General features: G+C 43.6%; 1 protein-coding gene across 5 annotated transcripts in view; it reads left to right on the top strand.

The window, feature by feature from the left end:
• LOC148011578 (NOL1/NOP2/sun family protein) overlaps window positions 1–23,281 on the top strand; it is a 251,201-nt gene that overhangs the window by 8,592 nt on the left and 219,328 nt on the right. For 3 of the 5 annotated variants that reach the window (XM_087670922.1, XM_087670920.1, XM_087670921.1), the window contains 2 exons: window positions 11,154–11,275; window positions 11,441–11,679. In XM_087670922.1, the coding sequence (XP_087527048.1) occupies window positions 11,154–11,275; window positions 11,441–11,679 (361 nt within the window). The remainder of the gene's footprint in view (window positions 1–11,153; window positions 11,276–11,440; window positions 11,680–23,281) is intronic. The other 2 variants (XM_087670923.1, XM_087670924.1) reach the window with 1 other exon arrangement.

The following is a 23,281-nucleotide window of genomic DNA, read 5'->3' as shown; positions in this document are numbered from 1 at the left end:
TTGAGAGCAAGAAGTATGCTTGGAAAATACGATTAATTTGTGGCATGGGGTGGATGACAACTGGAAAGGGGTAGAAAGCTTGTGTTTTGCAGGGTAGGGGCTGATGATGACTCTGTTTCAGATGGGAGACTGTTGCTAGGTGAAATTTATAGGTGTAAGAGCCTCCTAGAAGCCCCTTCCCAACTATGCTGGCCTAGGAGGAGAGCTTGTGCTCTTGAAGTAGAAGAATATCAATGCATCAAGCAAGGGCTGGTTGCAAATTCTACCAAACAATCAACTACTTGGGACCCCATAAGACGGGAGTAGGGGAGGGTACACCCAACACATCACAAAACAATACAAGCTTACCTATCCACTCAAGGTGTCACCGATGAGGAAAAATAGGTGATGAGGTATCCATGTGATGAAGAAGGATGGTGGTGTGGTAACAACAGCTGCCAGTGAAAACAGCTTAGAATCCGCTCAAGTGGTGTTCTGCACAATGAGATGCAAAGTATGCTACATGCTGAAGAATGCTCATGCGGTAGGTGCCACTTGGATAGTGTCCCTCATGGGGGAATTGTTCACAAAGATAATGAAATCATACAATGCAAAGGATAAGGTACAAGGGGGAAGAAGCCGATATCGTAGACAAAGTGCTGAAGCTTGTAGAATACCAAGAAGGGTAGGAACCCCTCTCAATCAAAATGTAGATGCTGAAGAAGGAAGAGGAGCCTGATGTTGGTCTTCGTATGGTGCTGAGAATGATAAGGAATAAAAGAAGATGAAAAGGATGAAGCACCCCGCTAGAAGAGCAAGGTAGAAGTCACTGCCATGATAGCATCGAGAGAGATGTTGTACGATCCGCCTCGGGAGGGGAAACCGCCATGCTGGAAGAAAAGCAAGCACTTCTAGAATGATGAAACCATGAAAGGAATGGTGTGCATTGCCATATCTCTAGCCCAGGTAGGACCAAAGCAATCTGCAAGTTAGCCCTACATTGAAAGATAAAACCATGTAAAAGAGATGAGAATCTGTAAATACAGAGGTTAGTGGTGAGATGCTCCAAAGCAAAACATAACAGAAAGAAAATCTAACTCAAAATGAATGCAATGAATGTGTATGTGTGTGAGTAAATGCAGCGGAAGACAAAAGAATGGAAAAGCTAATAAGGACAATAAATCCTATGGGCCCGACTCTAAGAGTGGGAAAAAATGAATGCTAGATTGACTGAGGATATCTGAGAGGACCTACAGACATGCTAGTCTAAGAAGGTGGCCACAGTCGCATATGTCCAGTAGCAGGGCTTTGCCAAGGGAATGCCTGACGAGGTGGAGAGGAAGGTGAGATGGATGCATGAAGTGCAACGGGATGGGAACTTGCAGACTAGTCAGCCAGTCCCTCAGCGGTAGTGAAAGAGATGGGCTGCTGAGGCTATACCTGAGCCACATGTCCAGGAACAACAACAAGTGCTGAAGGAGCAGATGAAGCAGAAGCAGAAGGCGTAGCCTCACTAGATTGTGTAGTCGCAGCGGTCTACTGAGGCTTTTTAGGTGGAAGACCTTGGGCCTTGGAGCGACACTCCTCGTCCACATGGCTTCCTCTCTGGCATGTGTGCAAAATCGATTTTTCTTAGGGAGTTGCTACTAGATAGGTCTAGGTTCTTTGGATCCATCCGAGGAAGAGGAGTCACCCTTTGATTGGCTTACCTTCGCATCTTGCGAGTTCTTGCCATTGGTGGTTTTCTCTCCCGAAGAAGAGGCAACCAATCCCCTTTGATCTGAATAAGACTGGGGTGAGAATTTCTTGTGGACTTGATCATGCAGCCTCGCGTAACACAAGAATTGACACTCAAACTCGTAGAAGGTTGGCAATCCAGGTTGGGAGATGATGTGTTGAATGAAATTGAAGTACTTTTCGGGTAACTTATTCAAAAAGAATGTAACCTGATCGTCATCTTGACTTTGGAGAGCCAACAGTGGCGAACTCGGCAAGTAACCGCCTATATTCAGCCAGCTTGACTTTTAGATCATCCCCTTCCTTAGCAGAGAACTCTTGAAGCTCAAAGTCGAGATTGATACGTTGAGTACGATTATGAGCCACGTAACGGTCGAGAAGGTGACTCCACCGCTCTGATGCAAGCGGGAAGTGCTGCAAGTGAGAGTGAAACTCAGGAAGCAATCCTTGCATGAGCTCAACATTGTCTGTGGCATTGCGGGCTCTCCATTGACGGATGTAGTTAAGGTGAGCTAGTCGAGGATTCGGCATAGGCTCTAGACCAATGACGAGGTCCCAAAGACCCTGAGACTCAAGCACTTGTTGCATGAAATTAGACCAAGTGGTGAAATTTGACCCATTAAAATGTGTCTTATTCTTGAAGGCATTCTTGGCCGTTGCAACAGTAATGGTAATGGTCGGAGATGGATAGTGTGAAAAAGTGTAGTGTGGGTAGGATGGGAGAGTGGAGTACACTTGGGAAGGGGCCCTAGAGTGCCCACCAAGCATGCGAGTAGTATGCAAGGTGGATCCATAGGTAGGGATGGGCTGACTAGGCATGCGTATGGTAGCCACATGAGAAACCCAAGGAGGTGGGATGGGAACACGGGGAGTAAAAGATGGGAATCCCTATGTAGGTGTAACCCAAGGAAAGTGTGAAGACGCACCATAAGTTGAGGATGGAAATCCCTACGTTTGAGTGGTCATGTGAGATGTGAAGTTGGGGATAGTGAGGGGGATGCCCATCACAGTCAACCCAAAGGTTATGGGTGTGCTCATTTGCTGAAAGGTGAGAAGCACTATGTTAAAGCGTGGCATTCCCCCTAACGAAGTACCATGGTGCAAAGAGGTAGAGAATGGGGTAGAGAAGAAAAAGGTGTTGGGAGCGGAGATGGAAGATCCAATCCCTAGGGTGTGTGATGCAGATGTGGAGTGTAATCCAAGGTTTTGGAAAGATGATGAGAGGTGTGATATAGAAGAGGATGGGATGCGAGGGAAGTGAGAAGTATGTGTGATATGCTCAAATGAAACAGAAGCTGTAGATGTACATGAATTCTGTCTGCTTTGTGAGCTCCCTCTATTGAAGTTCACATACACAAAGCCATCCGGATCCTGTACCTCAAAAGAAGAAACAAGCGAGGGTTTTGATTCATGCAAAACAAAAGATTGTACAAACCTGATATTGGACCTAGCTGAGATGATGAAGATGGATCGCTAGACGTTGCAAATGCCATATGTCCTCCATGATTGGAGAGGTGACCAGCCTCACCAACTGGTGCGGATGTGGTAGCAAAACTAGTAGGAGTGTAAACATCACCGCACTTGTTGCGATAGTGCTCCTCAAAGTCCTCCTTTGTCATGTTAGTGAAATCTGGAATAGGAGAAGAAGAAGAAGGTGAAGGTGAAAGTGGAGTGTCGTCCTCCTCACTGAGTTCATAATGCCTTCTCAGGGCCTCCAATGATGGAGAAGCTTGATAGGACATCATAGGAATCGGAGAAGAAGGTGTCTGGGACATTGTGATTCGGTTATGAGTCGTATTGTGTGCCTCACACAAAAACTAGCTCTCCACAATATCTGCAGGATACTCTTTATAATAGCATCGGCTCTGATACCATGTGAAAAAAATTGCTAGGGTTTGCACTGAGGACACATAGAGTGTACGACCACGACAGAAACACAAAGAGACAGATGTAGACATAGAGGGCAAAACTCATACCCTAAACGCAAAACTTAAAACTCAAACACAAACAGAAGAAGGGAGAGAGAGAACACAACTTTGAAGTGAGTGAATGCTGTAAATGAATGTAAGAGTGTACAGTGTGCTCAAGGGCAAAGCAATGTCGGAGTGTGACGTCCACCGGAGACGGATTCCAAGTCTGTGACCACCAGTCAGAGTGTTTGAGGAGGTAGATGCTGTAAACGCAAGTGACAGCAGATGCTGATCAGCAAACACAAATAGTAGGAGTGTGTGTGATAGCTGGCAGCTGTCCCAGACAGCAAACACAAATCTGAAATTGCCGCAGGATGATGAACAATTGATGCCTAGGCTGCGCAGGTGCAAATGCAGGCTGAAACAGTGTCTAATGTGGCTGGCCATGACTGGATGAACAGATTGCAGCAGATGATGATGTCGCCAACAGCTGATGTCAGCATGGATGAAGGTGCCAGTAGCAGGAGCAAACACGGATGGAGTGGCAGCAGTCTCAAGGGCTGGACAGCCATGTGGGAGGAGGCTGATGGCTGAAATCTGCACGTGGAGTGAGAAACCGACACATACGGAATAAGGTTGAATGGGGGCAGCTTGCCTATTTATAGATGTGGAAGGGTACCCAAAAAATTAGGGTTTTTGGGAGGCCACTGAAACTCTCTCGAACTGCTTTCCTTTTTAGGGATTTTCATTAATTAAGTGTGTTTTGGGGCTGCTTAAGAGGCTAATCAGCAAGAAATGCATGTTTTAGCTCAAAAATTCCAAAACCACCCCCCCCCCCCCCCCCCCCCCCCCCCGCGAATACTCTTGAGAAGAAAGTACGGATGCTCTCTATTGATGACTCTCCTTCCATTAAGGATCACATCAATAGGTTGGAGGATATGAGGGATGAGCTTTCTTCCCTTGGCAGGATTATGGAGGATATAACCATGATTTTCTTGAATCAGCTGCCATCTCTAAAATACAATGTTTTCTACATTAGTCTTCTTACATCAAGGACATGTGAGACTCTTCTATGGGAGGAGCTTGCTCCGCTCGTCTTGAAGCACAATGAGCTTTTGAAAGATGTAGCCAGTGGATCTAACTCCATGAAAGATCTTATTGCAAGTACGAGAGGGGGGGAAAAGAAGGAGAAAACAAAGTCTAAGACCAAGAAGGAGACACATGAGTATTCTTCAGGCTTTGACAAATTCAGAGAAGCCTCAATGCCCACACCATGGGAAGGGGACACATCCTGAGGAGAAGTGTTGGAAGAAGTATCCTCATCTTCATCTGGAAGCGAAGGATGGTGCTATGGCATTTGGGCCTTCCTCTATCTCTACACCAACTGTTACCCATGAGTGTATGCTTTGAGTCATATGACTCCACAAGGAGATATGCTATAGGATCTTCGTCCATCTAAGGGTCTTGTCATTGTTGGTGACATTTGTTCGGTGTGTATCACTGGTATTGGCACTTTGCCATTATTGCTAGACAGTTTCTCTAGCTCCATTTCAAAAGTCCTACATGTTCCAGACTTATGCTTTCCACTCCTCTCCATTTATGGCTTGACTAGACTTCATACCCAGGTTGTCTTCATTGAACAGGCTGTGCTTATTGAGGATTCTCAGGAGCTGTTTTAGTGACAGGTTGGCAAGAGAGCGGGCTCTATACGCTCCATTCCCCTTCTCCTATGCGAGGTCCTCTAAGGCACTTGTCTATTGCTGCACCCGTTCCTGCTTGTGCACCATCTCTTCCACAAGTTCCTTTCCATCTCCCACCCTCTCCTCCAATGGTAGCCCCTATCCCTTTTAGAGGGGGATGATCTGGATGGTGCAATTGTGGATTTCCTAGACCCTAGTGTTTCAAAGGGGGATTCCCAAGATCATGAGGAGCTTCTTCATTAGTGGTTTACATCAACGGACTTCATTGGCATTGGCACTCTTTTTGTCACCCTTGGATCTGCCTCTTCTTTAGATTTCAGCCACATCCAGGATTTGAGAGGGGGTGTTAGCAGTCATGTTTGTCATGTACTGTCATCTCCTTCCTGTGAGCCTCAGTTTGAGTCAGACGAGGACATTAAGAGCTAGGGCATGTCTGTCATGTACTTTGACGACAACTCATTCTAGAGTTTGTATTTCTTCTTTTGGTTGGTCTAGGGGTGTTTGTCAGTCAGTTTCCAGCCAGTGCTGCCCTGTCAGATCCAAACCTCCAAGGAGTTTACTTCTGCATCAGCTGCCACATCAGCATTTCCCCCCATTTTTTAGTGCTGCTGACTGCATTAAATGCAGGTGGCCAGGCTAGCAGCGAGCAGCTGATAGGCCAGTTTAGGCTGACTCCAGCTGTTTATAGTTGGCCTCTATTTGGGGCAGATTATCTTCTTGTCTCCTTTGGTAGGCGCTCTGTTGGTTGGTGCAATCTCCTTCGTCTCCAATGTGGACAGCAGGCTGGATATTCTCTGTCTCCATCTCTGTCAGTGTCACTGTCGGTGCTGTTGTCATCATTTCAGCCTGATCCAGTGCTGTTGTCATCTCTGTCACTGTCACTGTTGGTGCTGTTGTCATCATTTCAGCTTGATCCAGTGCCCTCACTGACGCCTCAGGTTGCATGTTGGTACTGATCAGTCCACTCCTTTTGTATTTGTCATTCTTTTCAGTTAGTGCAAATTTCTTTTATTCATCGATGGTTGTCTCTCTCTCTCTCTCTCTCTCTCTCTGTGTTCATGGTTCTCTGTGTGACATTTTAGATGAATTGAAATATTGATTACGCAATGACATTGAGTATGCTAAATCTGGCCTTGTATCATAGTCTTTACATACCACAATCATATGTCAAATGCATACAAGTATGAAAGTATGGTTGGAGTAATTTAGATCTTGGGACTGAATCATAGGTTGCCCTAATTTTTATTCATGATTTATTGAATCATACATTGCCCTAATTATTATTCAAATAATCAAGAAGAATGTAATAAAACACAGGCATTTATCTGACATTGATGCTTGTACCATAGTTTTTACATATGGCAATCATATGTCAAATGCATATACGGGTATGAAAGTATGGTTGGAGTATAATTCAGACCTTGGGGCTGAATCATAGGTTGCCCTAATTTTTATTGATGATTTAGACCTCGGGATTGAATCATACATTGCCCTAATTTTTATTCAAATAATCAAGAAGAATGTAATAAAACATAGTCATTTAACTCACATTGATACTTGTATAATAGTTTTTACATACCGCAATCATATGTTAAACGCATATACGAGTATGAAAGTATGGTTGGAGTATAATTTAGACCTTGGGGCTAAATCATATGTTGCCCTAATTTTTATTCATGATTTAGACCTCGGAATTGAATCATACATTACCCTAATTTTAATTCAAATAATCAAGAAGAATGTAATAAAACATAGTCATTTATATCACATTGATAAGTTTAATCAATAGGATGAGTAAAAGCTAGAATTCATTATTCAATCATGTGAAGTCTTGTACACAAATTGACTTGATAGTCAAGAGTCAATCATTCATTTTCCAAAATAGAAGATTCACATATCATTGGTCCAACTTTAAGTTAGAAGATTCAAGAGTTTAGACTTGGAACCACAACTAACATAGGTACAAACTCCCATATCCATTTCCATGAACGCTACAAGGTAGATGATAGATAGTAGATACTAAAAATGACTAATCAAAATTCAAACCACAAAGATTAAACAATTTGTGTGAGTTCCTTCGAACTTATGGTTTCCATTCTATTCCTTATGACATGAACTTGTATGTCAAAACCGCTTTAAGAGGGGCTAGCTATATCTTGGTATATGTAGATGACTTATTTATAACAAGCGTAGATTCTGCTACCGTTGCAGCTAGTAAGGCCCATCTTAGCACTACAATTGAGATGACTAATCTTGGTTAGATGTCTTATTTTTTGGTGACGGAGGTAGTTAGATTTGGGGATGCTTTTTTAATGTCATAGCAAAAGTATGCACTTAAGTCAGTTAAGTAGTTTTGCATTGATTAGACATGGCCTTTGGCTATGTCTCTTGATCCCACTGCCACACTTTCTAAGGATCCCCATGGGTAGCCCTTCGATGAGCACACATATAGATTTGTTGGAGAGAAATTAATTTGGTTGATTTATCATAGGCTAGATTTAGCATACTCAGTGTCATTGCTTAGTGAGTATTTTCAATGCACCTAAAATTTCACATTGGATAGTTTGTTTGTGTGTGTTGATATATATTTAGTATACCTATTCATGTGGACTAACTTATGGTCATACTGTCATGGTTTGGATTTACAGGGCTGTACTGATTTCAACTAGGCAAGAGATCTTGAAATCCGAGATCTCTTAGCGGATACATTTTTCCTTTGGATACAACCCCCACTCATTTCATGGTCCAACCAGAAGCAAGATATGGTGATTGCTTTCATGGTTGAGATAGAGTATTGTTCCCTCTTCAATGGCACCATTGAGGCTATGTACTTGAGGAGCTTATTGACAGTACTTCATTTCCCATATATCGCTCTGACTACCATCTCTTGCAACCACCAAAGTGCTATCGCACTAGATGGTAATCCCATCATCAGTTTGCGGAGACGAGGCATATTGATGTGTGCTACCACTTCATTGGAGAGTAGGTTGAGCCAGGTGCCATCCACCTAGAGTTTGTGCCATCATCTTTGTAGATATCTTGACTAAGTTGGTCACTAGACCAATCTTACAGTACTTGCCACCTTAGATCAACATGGGTGCTTCCTCCCCTTCTACTTTAGATTGATGGGGAGAGGGGTTCTCTTTGGCTTTCCCTTCCACTTTGAGAGGGGTGGCCTTATTATCTTGGTGGTGATGAGATTTTGATTACACTTTGCTTTAGAGACATTATTAATCATTAGGATGACTATGGTTTAAAAGGGTGCTTGATCAAGTGAACAATGCCCTTGTGAGGGCATTATCCAAGTGGCACCATTGCATTGGATTTTGCATGAGTATGACATCTTGCATTGCTCTATGTATTATCACATGCATTGGCATTTTGTTCTTGTAAATATGCATTTATATATATCGTATCATCATTTGTATCATTAGGATGACTATGATTATAAAAGGGGCTTGGGCAATCGAACAATTTCCCTGCAAAGGCATTGTCTAAGTGGCACTGCTGTGCATTTGTATGTATTATCTCCTTTCGGTTAAAGAGTAGTCGCCTCTGAATCCACCATATTCATGGTAGCTCCCATGGCAATCACGTAGGATAATCCATTAAAAAAAAGTCCATTGTGGCTCCATTTGCCTTTGCAGGTTTTGGTAGGCCATTGGGTAGCCGACGAGCAACCTTTGTTCGATGCCTTGGCCACTTTGGTGTGATCACTTGGACTCCCTTGGTAATATAGCCACTGCCTCTGTAGTTTTGGTAGGTCATTGAGTAGTTGACAAGCACCCTTTGCTCAATGCCTTGACTGCTTTGGGGTGGGATGCCTTGGGTTAAATAAAAATTGGGTGAGCTATATTTACAATCTCTTTTTGGTTCTAGTTTTGGTCTTGAGAGACAACATTGAGCTAAAACATGAATTACAAGCTGATTAGCTTTTTATTATAACCCCAAAACTCAAATTAGCAAACTTTCATTAAAAAAGAATTGTGTTCCTAGAGAGTGTTTGTCCCATAAGCCAAACCCTAGTTTGGGAGGACCCACCCATTTGTAAGTAGATAGTCTTAATCTAGTTTTGCAGATTGTTGGTGCTTATCCTTACTGTCCACACTTGTTATGCCCTTGGACATCTAGATGGGGGTGTTAGTAGGTTGTAGCGTTGGTCATGGTGGTTACGAAGTGACTTGCCGAGTTCTATTTATCGGACTCAAGGCCCTATTGTACACATTCATTGTGTTATCACCACTCTTGGACTTTTGGCCCATCAGCCAATGCATCCTTACACCGGGATGGTGTGGGTTGGTGGTATGGGATGCCAACCCTTGGGATGTGGTCATGAGTTGGAGTGCTGCTAGCTCCTAGGCTCGGGGATGAGCACGTTTGGCTCTATGGCTGGGAGGTGAGTCTGAAGTCCAGTCGCTTTTATTGTGAGTTTGGCTTGCATCGAGTCTTGTATGTAGGTGGGATCCTAGGGGGATGTTTCAATAGTCTGTTTGCAAAGGATATCTCAGTTCAAGCTGCTGTCTATTGCTGATTTACACTTGGCCCTTGCCGTCCAGCCCTCTCCATCTGTTGGTGACAGTTCTCAGCCTGTCTACATCAGCTAGCTGGTTGCATTTATTGCTGCAGATCATGTATGAGCTTGTGTTTGACACAGATTTACTGCTGCCTAGTGCTGATATCATCTTCTATTGTTTCGTTTATTGTCCAGCCTGGTCATACACCCTGTCACATCATCTCTACAGCTACGTTTTGCTGCAGCAGCTGTCACCCGACTGTACTAGACTCTTTCTCATTGTTCTGATGTCTATCTGACACTGATCCAGCCTCACACTGCTGCATTCGCTGATGCTGGACATCTCTAGAGGCTGTTTGCTGTGTCGGGATCGGTCAAGGTACAACACACACTCTAGCTCATACTTTCTGCCTTGGTCCTTGGAGACACGAGAGAATCAAGAGTGAGTATTCACTTTGCATAGTGTGTTTGCTGCATTGAGCATTATATTTATTCATCATTCCTTCATTCAGCTTCTGTGTTCATTGTCTTTGAGCTACCCTAGCCCCTAAATGTGCTCTTTATCAGCTTGTGCTTTGTCATACAATTGTGTTTGTTATATGTGGATTAGTATTTCTTTGCACTTGATGTGGTGTTTGTCTTATCTACACAGGCTGTTCCTGTGTACACAACAAGACAGGTAAATTAATGCTCCTAAGCACTGTTGTGGCAATACTTCTTTCTTATGGAAGCAGTGAGCTTCAACATAAGTGACCCTTCTATTGTTGTATTGTGCCTGCATGTAGCTACTGGTGTTTGAGAAGTAGTTTTTTTTCAGATTGTCCCCTTTACAGTTTGATCATTTCTAAAGTTACTGTTGAAATGCTTCTAGCCTCTAAGAATCTATAACCTGCAGCAGGATCCTTGTAATGGACATTCTAATGTTGTAAACATAGACTGTATGTAAGTTATAAAGGGACGGAGACTTTTAACATGAATGTGGGCAGTCGAGAATTAAGATTGATTGTAGGAAGGCTTGCAAAGTAAATATAAGCATCAGTTGAAGCTGGTTCACTTATTGCTATTTGCACAAGTTGTCCAACTAAAAGTCCTGGCCCTTCTTATACATCAGAGCATTAGCCATTTCTATGCTGTAGAGCTTTTTGACAGGATGTATAACTAACTATGTTTCATGTTAATGTATACTGTGGCTACACTCAGTTGGAAGCATTGAAGTTATTAGTATGGATAATGTGCCTATTCACAGACGCACCATTTTGTAAGACACACATTTAAAGTCTTGGAGTTTTCTCACACTTGTAATTTTTTGTCCAGCTGTCCATCAATCTACACATGCATAAGAGTAAACACTCTCCAAATTACAAGAGGCCAAGTCTTTGGCAAGCTTTGTGAAGTCTTGAAAAGCAACTGGAATAATGCAGTCTCTCAAACATTGTGTAAGTCATTCCTTGATTGTCAATAACTAGTGGTTTATGTTGATTTGAACACAAACAGTTGTAAAATTTCTAAATGTTACTAATTAGTGGGATCTCCTCAAAATGCAAAGGTAATTTACGTGTTACACATGTTCTAAAAGTCTTAATAGAACTAAATTGTTACAGGTAAGAATCATGATCATAGTGTAAACTTTGAAGGGAAACCTGTACTGTCAAGCACCCTTCCAATTTGTGGACAAAAAGACTTTGTTGGATGTTGGTGTTATGAGCATTCTCTTCTAGAGAATATTATTTTAGTCCAAGGGGACGGCCCACATAATATAGATTATTCTTATGAACATGGAACTATGAAGGAAGTCATAGTAAGCCGGAAGTGTGCAGAAGCAGTTTTGCGTGGAGCGAATGTAAATTCTTTGTCCATATTTGAATGCAGAAACTCTCAGTTCCAAGATGCTGTCTGGCATTTAGATATAGACTTCTTATTATTGACTGCTAACAATTGAAAAGTTGAGTGGAATGGTTTTGCATTGCCATTGTTGAGGTAGTTTATCTGGATCATCTTGTTTTACCTCTCTCAAAGGTGTATGAAGTTGTGGATTTCTTCATCAGGAGTTTAATTTGAGTTTTCAGAGCTCTCTTCATATGTGCCAGACATATGTCCTGTACTTGTTTGCCTTGGTTTTCAAAGATTTCAGACATGTTTTGTACTTGTTTGATATTTTGAATCAGTTTCACCATGATTCTGATTATCTTTCTTCTTTTTCTGTTCCGCAATTTAAGCACTTCACTTTCTGTTCTGTAATTGAAGCAAGCAAGTGTATTCTGGCATCATGGACATAGTCTGGGGCAAACATAGACATACATAGACTGACAGTTACTCAGAACCATACAAGCACGCCACTGCTCATTTGGCAGTTTAAACCTTCAGCTTAAAACTAATTAGTTTTAGAGCTCCAGATTTAGTCAGATTTTGCTCAAAGTAAGTTGAGAGAGGCTTCAGATTGGGGATAGGTTATGTTGGGGAGGTTTCACATGCCTGATAGATTCTAAATTTGATCAAACTTGCTAAAATAGTAAAACATGTCTCTGTAATGCAGGAAATATGATTTGTAGTTGTTTGGCTCAGGTGTTTAAAATTTTAGAAGCCAAACAACGCAATAAGGGCTAACTTTTTTGGTTTTTTGTAATGTCAATTGCCTTTTTTAAAATTAAGGTTCTGTTTTGCAATTGAAGTAACAATGTGTACAGGTATTATGACCAGCATGGACCTCCTTTTGGGCAACCTTATATTATATATAGATAGATTGGATGGTTAGGGAGCATGTTGGTCAGTTTAAGGATTAGGTTTTTCCAATCCAACATCAAGGACCTTAGGTTAGGTTGGATGGGCATAACTTGTCTGACCAGTGACATGAGCTCCAAATTTAATCAGACCCTGGTTAAAAGTATTGCAATCAGTTTGGACATACCTTAAGGAGCTTTCTGTGTTTCCATAAAGGTAAAACCTCTCAAAATGCAAGAAATCTGGATCAGCCCTTTGGGAAGGTGGTCAACATGTGGTAGAATTATACATCAAAATAACCCTTAGAGTGGGTGATTGTGGACATCCAAGTTTCAAAGTGTGTGACTTCAGGTCCAGCAGATCAGCCTAAAAGAATGTTTGCCTTTGCCAAGTGATTCCTTCTAGAGTTAGCTGCATAGTCATTTTCATCTGTTGCCTACACATATGCAAATGGGTATGGGAGTATGAAATATGTATGGTTAGCTGCTTCTAGATGAACCTAGAGGCACAATGGTTACTCTAATTGCTCTTGAATCTCTAGAAGCTCTTGAATCAATGTGCAGGCCACAAGAAGCAAAACCATGAATAGAAACAGAGCTTGTGGAGAATCGCGATCGTACATTTTGAGAGAGAGAGAGAGAGAGAGAGAGAGAGATGTGTGTGTGTGTGTGTGTGTGTGTGTGTTCTCACCAATGAATTCTTTGAGGTTTTTGCTACCTGACTGGTGAAACCATTGATAGCTATGTTTCAGTAGGTTTGGGAAACGGGGTTCATGCCTTCCTCATGGAAAGAAGGACTTATCAAACTGCTTCCAAAAGTTTCTTTGCTGTCTATGTTGAAACATTGGCAGCTTCTACTCAGTTGGCTGGATTGAAACATTGGCAGCTTCTACTCAGTTGGCTGGATTGTCTCTTCCTTTTGGACAGCACTTCATTACTCAATCTTTGGCTGATTACAGCTTTATGATTTTGCGTGCGGACAAGGACAATCTTCGCAAAGCATTAGATGTTTGGATACTCTTTGGTCATGCTTCTGGTCTTCATATCAATGCTTTGAAATCAGCCATTCTCAGTTGCACGGAGTCAAATTTGCAATCATTGGACTGGCAAGGAATGGTTGTTCCCCGTGATTCCATTGTCAGGCATCTTGGGTACCCTTTGGGTGTTGATGTTCGGCCGAAGCAACTACTAGAGTGGATTTCACAGAAACTGGCAGCTAAATTTCTGTATTGGAAGTCACAGGCATGGCCCTTCCATGTTCGCCTCAAAGTGGCTCAGACAATTATGTTGCCAATACTCACATATTTATTGCCATTGCTGCCTTGGACTACTACTACATTGAATGCTCTTACTCAATACATTCGTTTCATGTTATGGAAGAAGGACTTCTTGCATGCAGGCATTTCATGGATTTCTTGGTCGCATGCATGTACTCCCCAAACGCATGGGTGGTGGGGCTATTTTGGATGCCGAAACTCATATGCTGGCACTCCGTTGGTCTCTTTTTCATGCCATGTGCTTGGATCATCACCCGTGGGTCTTTATAGCCCGTTATTTTCTTGAGGATCACGGGCTTGTGCATGGTAATACCCAAATTCGGAGCTCCTGGTGGCATGTTCTTAATGCAGACTCTCGGTTTTCTAGTCCTTCATTATCCTTGCTTGCTCATTTGGCATGTTCTTGGAAATTGGTTCTCCAGAAGGCGCATTGGCATCCAGCGGAGGACCGCTTAGCTACTAACTCTTTTCAATTGGAATTGTTGGCAACCTCACGATTACTTTCTTGGAAAGGCAAACATGAGCTCAGACCAAAATTTAACCGCATGGCACGTTTGGGCTTGACTTCAGTTGTTGCAGATGCTACCCTTGCTAGTTGCAATGTGTTGATATCGTTTCGTACAGCCAGGAGGCTTTTCAGGATCCCTCGTGGATACCATGATTTATGGGGATAGCTTTTAATGGTGCTCCAGAGCAGACAACCCTTTCCTGCCCTTGCTTCGAAATGTCCCTGGCAGGACTGGGACCTTGCAAGCCGGCTGAATTTGGAAAAGGCCTCAACTAACCAGGTATATCATCTTCTGATTAAAGATCATCAATGGCTGGTTACTAAAGCTAATACTGTATGGGGATTGGGTAAATCTCAGTCATGGTGGAAGGTAACTGTGATGGAGGGCTGGTTGAACAAGACACCTTTCAAATGCAAGGTCTTTCTTTGGAGGGTGATGATTGGTTGTCTTCCTCTTGCTTCAGCCCTTTCCAAGCATCGAATCTCCAACGGCAATTGTTTCTTTTGCATCACCAGTGTGGAATTGGCCTGTCATTGATTTATTTCTTGCCATCTCGCTAAGAAAATCTGGTCACTCTTGTCAGCGGTTTGGCGAGTAGTGGTTGGTTTCTCGCTAAGCCCTTTTGATTGGGTTTTTGTGCGGCCCAAATACCCCACATCGGCACAGTCGCATATGAAGATCTTGTTTCACTTTCTTAGATACTGGGGCTATTGGCACAATTGGACCATTTGGAATGCTTTTCTTTTTGATTCAGCCTCTAATGTTCAGGGACATATTGCTAGGCTTAAAGGTCTCTTGCATTGGTAGATAGATCTCATTTGGCACTCTGACTTACTCCCTCGGGAGGACTTACTTCCCTGGCATATGGCAATTTCCTCTGCGTCTTTGCCATGACTTTTGTAACTCTTTTGTCGTTTAGTACTTTATAAATATAACATCCATTAAGAGAGAGAGAGAGAGAGAGAGAGAGAGAGAGAGAGAGAGAGAGAGTATATTAACGTCTCTAAAAGGCCAATGTGGCCTATGAGACCAAAGCAGTACATACAATGATGGTGTGTTTCTCATCTGGAACGAGAAAAAGATGAAAAACATGCCTAGAAGACTGAAAAAGAATGAAATAGTGTCCTATAAAAGGGAAACATGTCAGTGATTTGAAAGTGAGAGTAGAGAAAGGAAAACTCTCCATCAATGATATGTCTGTTCTCTAGGGAGGTGTATCTTTGCATGGCTGAGGCGTCTTGGCATCTGTCTCTCCTGTGGCGCTCAATGATGGCTTTAATTTGTCTATGGTGTGGATGTCTAGGCCTTCGTCCGGGTGGACGTGGGCGCCTAGACCGGCTAAGTGCCATTGCTCTATCCAAAGGGACACCTATAGAAGATGAGGTCCAATGATGATGTACTCCTGTAGGCTGTGTGGTAGTAGTAGTGGTATCTGCCATACTCTATCGTGTATCAGTGAAAAAGTCAGTGACTGCTCTCTGTCTATGTGAGCCGAGCTGTGGGGGCCTCCTACTCCATAGAATTGTTGCTCTGCGCCTTTGGAGCTCCAAGAGGAAAAATCCCAAGCATCTCTGATCCTCAAATTGCATGATCCGTCTCAAGGGTCCAAAACCCTCTCGAAACAGACAGTGGTATCTACCTCGTATGTCATAATATACAGTGCATCGGCAGATGTAGTGTTCCTCTGTCTCTGGCTCTCTGTCGCATAGTGGGCATATGTGTTCTTCTGTTTGTATACCCTCCCATCTGCTTGTCTCAATCCTCAGGTGGTGGGATGAGGTGCGGATCTGACCAATAACTGTGCGTAGTCCATGAGGCAGCTGTGTGTCCATGTAATTGGGTCGGGTGATGAAACCATCCTCAGATACCTGAAGGAAGTGGGTCTGGTAGTGTGCCATCCTCGTGCCATGGGGGGAGGGGGGTCGGATCCAGGTCTTCTCCGTATCTAACTTTAGTATGTCTGCTCTGATCACATGGTTTAGCTTTGATCGGCTTAGGTCAAGTGTAGGGCAATCCAGGCTATAGTCAAAGGGGGGTAGTCTGTCAATCTGCAGTCCATGTAGACTCATCCATGTACTCATCTGAGCATACCAACAGTGTCTGTCACTGTCTGCTGCTAGTTGTCTAGAAGAGGCTAGGGCTAGCCGTGGGTATCTATCTTGGGGGAGCTCCCATAGTCTATGTATGAAAGTCACTGCCTGGACCAAGGCCTCAGCCACCATGGGTGATGCTCCCAACTCAGCTCTCATAATCTCATGTGGGGTCGAGCTCTTCGCTCGTATCATACGTGAGATCATCATGACCAGTGGTCTTTCCATATGCTCCCATCCATCATAGTATTTCTTCTTTGGTCCATCCTGGTCTCCCAAAGGCTGTCTCCTCGTGTGAAAGAGACTCGGACCCCAAATAGCTGCCCCATATAGGAGTGTGGGTGTAACCAGGGTGTTAAAAAGCCATAGTTTGGTGCGAGGCTCATGAAATTGTATGTGAGCACATTGCCTCTCCAATGCACCTAAGGCTGCATATGCTTCTGCCAAACGAGCCTCTAATGTCTCTCTCCAAGAGAATCATGGTCCCTTCAATGTGACCCCCAAATAGACATACTGCCTAACCATCTCCACTGGCTCTCCATCAAAAGTAAACTGGTGCTCAGCTCTTGTCACCCATGCAGCTGAAGTGTTAAATACCATAACTTTAGTTTTCCCAAGGCTCACCTTAAGATCTCTATCTCTGCAAAAAGCTGATAATGCATCCAAGTGTCTATTTAGTCCCTCAGGTGAGTCAGATATAAGTACAATATCATCGGCATAAAGCAGTAATGGTATCATCACTCCAGCTAGGCTGGCTCCGGCCCCACTAGTCCTATCCACATATTCTGAAATTTCATCTATATACAGCCCAAATAGTGTTGGTGAAAGTGGACAGCCTTGTTTCACCCCAATGGTGCTATTGACTATATCTGAGATGCCCTCAGGTGTTCATACTCTGCCTATCACTGTCTCATACAAGGCATAGATACTCCACTGTATCTCTACAGGCACATCAATGTTTTGCGTTCTTCTCATGAGTCTAGCACGTGGCACTGTGTCAAAGGCCTTGCGAAAGTCCACAAAACAACAATAGATCTTTTTCTTGAATGCCTTGCCTTCTTCGATGATTACCCTCAGTGTAAAGATATGGTCTAGAGTTGTATATCCCCTCCTGAAGCCAGCCTGGCCTTTTGATCTCAGGCCATGCATCTCGGCCCATTCACTCAATGCTTGTTCCATGATAGAGCCATATATCTTGGCCAGCATGTGTCCAATCATGATAGTTCGGTAGTTACTAGGTCGCGCGGGGTCTCCACTCTTAAAGAGCGGCACAATAATATGGTCTGACCAACAGGTTGGAAATTCCTCACAAACTGCCCTATTAAAGATGTGAGCCAGTGTTGGTGCCAGAATATCACAGGCATGCGTGAAGTGTTCAGCCACTAAACCATCATGATCTTGGGCTCTTCCATTTTTCAGTTTCCATATGGCATTCCTCACTTTTTTTTCTGTGAAAAATCTGCAATTTGCTGGTCTCGAGGTTGAGGGGAGTGGCATAGGCTCTTGCTAGGAATATCATAGAGTGTGCAAGCATATCCATGCCAATCATCCGGTCTAGTAATTTGTAGGGGTGGCTAGTTCTCGTGCATCTTTTTCCATGCTCTCTTGCTGTCCTGCCCCAAGAACATGGAATACATTTCTGTTTCTAGTCTGCTCAGGTATTCTCGCTTCTTTTTGCGTACCAACCGTCTGAAGAGTGTTCGAGCATGCTTATGTGTACATATGTCAAGTGCCATCTCTCGCTGAAAATGTGCTCGTGTCTCTTTGCACTCATCATCATACCAACCATTCTGTGGGGCATTACCTCGTGGAGGTTTATCTGACGGTGTAGTGTGTGGGAAAGCGTATGCTGCTGAAGTGTGTATTATCTCGGCCAACTGTCCTGTAACCTCATCTAGAGAGGCCTGTGTGTCTAGCTCCCTCAATGCATCTCGCATAGTAGTGTTGTATATGTGTGAGGTCGCTTCCACAAAATCATAGCGTGGTAATTTTGGTATGTGTGGTTGTGCTTCGTGTATATGCCCATATTGCATTGTGAAAGCTAGAATAGCATGGTTTGCTACTAATCCAATTGGTTTGTTTGAGATTTCAAAGCTTTTTATGTCAGGTCGCAAGTTGGGTGATCCAATCAAATAGTCCATTGTGCTTGACCCTTTCTTGTTATTCCAACATGTGAAGCCATTAGATCTTGGCCACTGTGGTAGCCCGTTAAGGATGGCCAAACCATGTGCACTTCCCAATGCCGGTAGGTGTGTTCCATATTCTGTTATCTCTCTATCTTGGGCTGATCTAACTAATCCCACTTCATCTAATGCAATATCTCTGAACATCTCATCACTAGTGTCAAAGAAAGCAGATTGGTTGTTTCCTGCGCGTGCATTAAAGTCTCCTGCTAGTAGAACGTCCCCAATTCTCATGTATCCCATTATGTCCTTATATAGTGGTGTATACGGGGATGCCTCTTTAGGGGCAAACTTAGAGTATGCAGGGGGAAAATAGCATATGGCAATATACATGTCTCGAGTTCTGCTTGTACGTAACTTGATCCACATGTATCTTGCCTCTACATCTCTATGTACCACTTGGACTGTATGTCGGAGCTCTTCTCTAAATAGAATTGCCACACCTCCTGATCCCCTCGTCCCTCCAGGTAGCCTAGGCTGAGGGCGATATACACTTTTCCATCTATATCCATATACATCAGGTAGACGGCTGTCTTTACATTGATGTGTCTCAGTATACATAGCAATATCTATCCCTTTGAAAGTATCCTCAAAATAACTTGCATTTGTCTTAAGGGAGCCATTGCAATTCCACAGTGTGAACTTCAGGGTCTCATAGGCCGCGCACCGTCATGCCGTCCTTTTCTCTGTGATGATGACTCTTCCATCTCTGTATACAGCCCATTTACCTGCTTTCCGTGCCTCTAGAACACGTGGCATATTTTCCCTCCTGTGGGCTAACTGGGCTAGGGTGAGATCTTCATCTAGGTAGATCTTTTCTCCTTTGAGAGCGATCCTCTTGGAGAGGAAGGCTCTCTTCTTTTCCAAGTCTCCAAACTTCAAGATGAGGACTTTTGTTTTTGTGTCAGCTTTCCCGACTCGCCAAGCCCCAATGATGGGTACATCTGTAGCCCCAATTTTGGTGGCAAGAGATATAACATCTTCAATTGGGGAGCTTTTCTCATCTAGTCCAACCACTGTTACGTGGAGTGCGCGTGCCTGTCTTTTTGCCTCTTCTTCCAAGGTGGCATTCATAACTTCCACTTTGTTGCCATGCATTCCTTTGTTCTTTTTTGCCACATCTATCCATTCTGTATTTTCTTTGACGGTATTCTTAACATTCTCCATTTTCTTTTGGGTGCCTTCCACCACACTTGCATAGGTGTGCATATCCTTTTTTAAAACATCCATTTCTTTTTGTAGTTCCGGTGTGGTTTGTGGTTCCTTTTGTGCGTCCAGTTTCTTTTTGCATTCCTCTAGTTCTTCTTGTAGACTAGAGATCATTGAGTCTTTCTTTGCCATGAGTCTTTCTTGTAGACTAGAGATCATTTTAGCTCGAACTCGCTCTTGTATATCCTTTTCCATTTCCTTCCTCATGGTACGTATTTCAGCACGGAGTATGGTCAACATCTCCTCATATAGTGTTTCATTAATTTTGCGGGATGGCTTCCCATATCTACTCGACCCTGGAGAGACATTTCAATCTTGGGTTTTACGCCCATAGGTTTTGTATCTCGTGTTCTTTGGCGGTGTATGAAACATTGTCTCCATGGTTGGTTTTGTGATTCCTTCATTGTCAGTTTCTTCTATCATGATTATAGTATGTGCTATAGCATAAAACTGTTTACAGTTTGAGTAGAGTAGTAAACTAGTAACATAAACTATCACTATAGCATGAACTGTCGGTATATCATAGACTGTCAATGTGACTGCATAATAAGATATGACTGTAGCATGAACTGTCAATGTAGCATAGAACTATCAATCTCACATAAACTGTCACTGTAGCATGAAATGTTAATGTGCGTTTGGCAGTTTGAGGAAGCTTGGCAGTTTGAGGAAGGGGAGAGAGAGAGAGGGGAGGGGGGAAGGGATGCTCTTAAAATTGCATACTCATCTTGGAAGTTGGGAGAGAGAGAGAGAGAGAGAGAGAGAGAGAGAGAGAGAGAGAGAGGTGTTTGAACGTGAGACACTAACGTGATGGAGCTCGATCCGAAGCTGCCATGCCCCTGTTCCTGTTACGTCGACAACTGAGGACTGCGACACGCTCGACCTCGACCTGCGTCTTGTCTCTCCTCCTGTTCAAGCCGTCGAACTTCGCCCTATCTTCCTATGCGTAGTCAAAACAAGTCATCGCAGGTCCCTGCTTCTGCACGTCGACTTGTAAGTACTCACAGAGAGAGAGAGAGAGAGAGAGAGAGCGAGTGAGAGCCAACGACCTGCAGGCAAGTCAGACGGTGGCTCTAATCTCATTTCTGCTCCTGCACGTCTGCTATTCCTTTTGCCCTGGTTCTGTGTTGCTGCTCTGCTCTGCATCCAGCAGTCGATCTGCCTTGGGATTATACCGCCAACATAGCTGCTCTGCTACTGGACCTTCGACCTGTGTAGAGACTTTCTGGCTGGACAGAGGTGCAGATTTCTATCACAGCAGACAAAGATCTGTGATACAGCAGACACACAGTGAGAGAAAGAGAGAGAGAGAGGGAGGTCTGTGCTGTTTCTGTCTTCTGTGAGCTTTTGGTTCAGCATCCAACCTGCACAAGTGGTGATACAATGTGGCTGGTTTGGATATGGCCTTTCTCGACCAAACGGTGGCAGCCCTTGGTCCGGATTCTGATACAGAGGAACCAGAGGATATGGTTCCTTGTACGGAGGAGATGCCCCCTGGTCCTGACTTCTAGCCTGCGGGCAAACGCACCAAGCATACTTCGGAAGAGACAATGGATCATCAGGAACGTTCTTATCCGTAGGTTGGTTCTGATTCTGTGGATTCTCGCGATGTTGATTGGGAGCATTTGTTGGAGTTTGCTACACAAGTGGTCAAAAACTCCACAACTCTCCTCCCATGTTTTGCTCTTGATCTATGTAGAAGCTGAATCATCATCTAAAAACTTTGTCTCAATATGCCTAGAAGTAATGTTAAGGCTATCTAAGAAATACAGGATAAGCTTGCACAAAAAAATGATGTTCATCATGGACATCACACTCTGCTTGGCGATTATGTTCAACATAATCATGAAGCGTTTTCCGACTCTGGAATTGAAGATGTTCTGGAAGCTACTGTGGACCGGAAAAATGTCCTGCGCTCCTTCTTTGTGTTTTATGAACGTGCTATTATACTCTTCTTCATTGGCAGGATTCCAGTGCTTGCTCATATTTGCCAGTGGCTGCAAAGTCTACTACAAGGGGAGTGTGTTGACGAGATTTTTGTTGGGCCTCGAGGCTTTTATGAGGTGTTGTTGAAATCTGAGAAGCATCGTGTTGATCTGCTGTCTCAACTGCCACTGTTCCTTGATCGCCATTTGGTCCATGTTGTACCATGGCGCCCAATGGCAGATTTTCAGCGCTTGCTTCAACATGAATGCCTAGTGTGGGTTGAGGTGGAAAACTGTTCGGCTATCTATTGGCCACTATTAAAGGATGCCATGGCCGTTGTGGGCACAGTTTTGGTCCCCCGGAGCCTAAGGGCTACAAATCGTAACCGTTTGTGTATGTTATGGGACACGGCTCGGAAAAGGCTTGCTTGGTTATGTCTTAACTGCTCTGGTATGCATCCTTTGCACTTTCGACTGAAATGAGGTAACTTTGCAGGCCACTGTTTTTCGTGTGGTAAATTGGGGCATTTTATGACTGAATGTCTAGAAAAGCAACAGACTTCAGATACGGAGCCTGTTTTGCCTACCAGGGAAGATATGGTGCTTGATGCTCCGTCGCAGGATGCGACCCAGGTCCCTAAAGTTTTGGATAAAGGCAAACAACATGTTTCGGGCCTGGATTCCGGTGGTAATGATTGGGTGGATATATGTGCCAAAAAAGATAAAAGGTTTGATGCTGGCATGGCGGATACTGTGCCTAATGCTTCTCAAGATTCCTTGCGTACTTATACGCGCAGGAAAGACATGTTGTCGTCAGAGCCCCCTTCTCATGCTAGGGTTTCTTCTGTTCCTTACAATCCACTCACGAGGAAAGTATATTTGGATGGTCCGAAGGGCCCACCTGCTAAGTTGGCTTTCGATGCTAGAGGTAATGTGATTACCCCATGGGATCAGCATTATCCCCGTTCCATCCCCAAGTGAGTGGATATACCGTCTACCTCTAAATCTGCCCGTCGGAACTCTTTTGCCATGTTGGCTGATTTCTTGGATGAGGGAGTCATTGACATTCTTGCAGAGAAGGTTAAATCGAGGCAAGTGTTGCCTCGTTCCTGATCTTCTTTTTGAATATACATGAAGATAGCCACGTGGAATGTGCGAGGCATTTGATCTTGCAATAAGCAGCATGCCATGTGGAGTTTATTGCACGAGAATCAGTGGGACGTCTTGTGTGCTGTTGAGCACAAGAGTCACGGTGAAGCAGGAAAAGTTGTGGATTGCCATGGCTTTCGCTTGTTTTATGCAGGGACTCATGCCATGCATTATTTTGGTGTGCTTATGATTGTCCATGAGAAATATAAACCTGTTCTTATAAAAAATGATGTACATGGTCGTTTTGTGGTGATTGAAGTTTTATTTGAAGGAGAGATCTTATGGTTACTTGGGCTCTATGCTCCAAATGACCCTTTATCCCGCTGGGATCTTTGGAATACTTTGAAGACCTGCTTGTCACTTGGCAGACGGGTTTCTTGATG

The sequence above is a fragment of the Lygodium microphyllum genome, chromosome 28, assembly GCF_053477565.2.
Source record: "Lygodium microphyllum isolate KBCC chromosome 28, Lygodium_microphyllum_v1.1.10, whole genome shotgun sequence".
Taxonomy (NCBI): Eukaryota; Viridiplantae; Streptophyta; class Polypodiopsida; order Schizaeales; family Lygodiaceae; genus Lygodium; species Lygodium microphyllum.
This window is presented reverse-complemented; position numbering and strand designations above follow the sequence as displayed.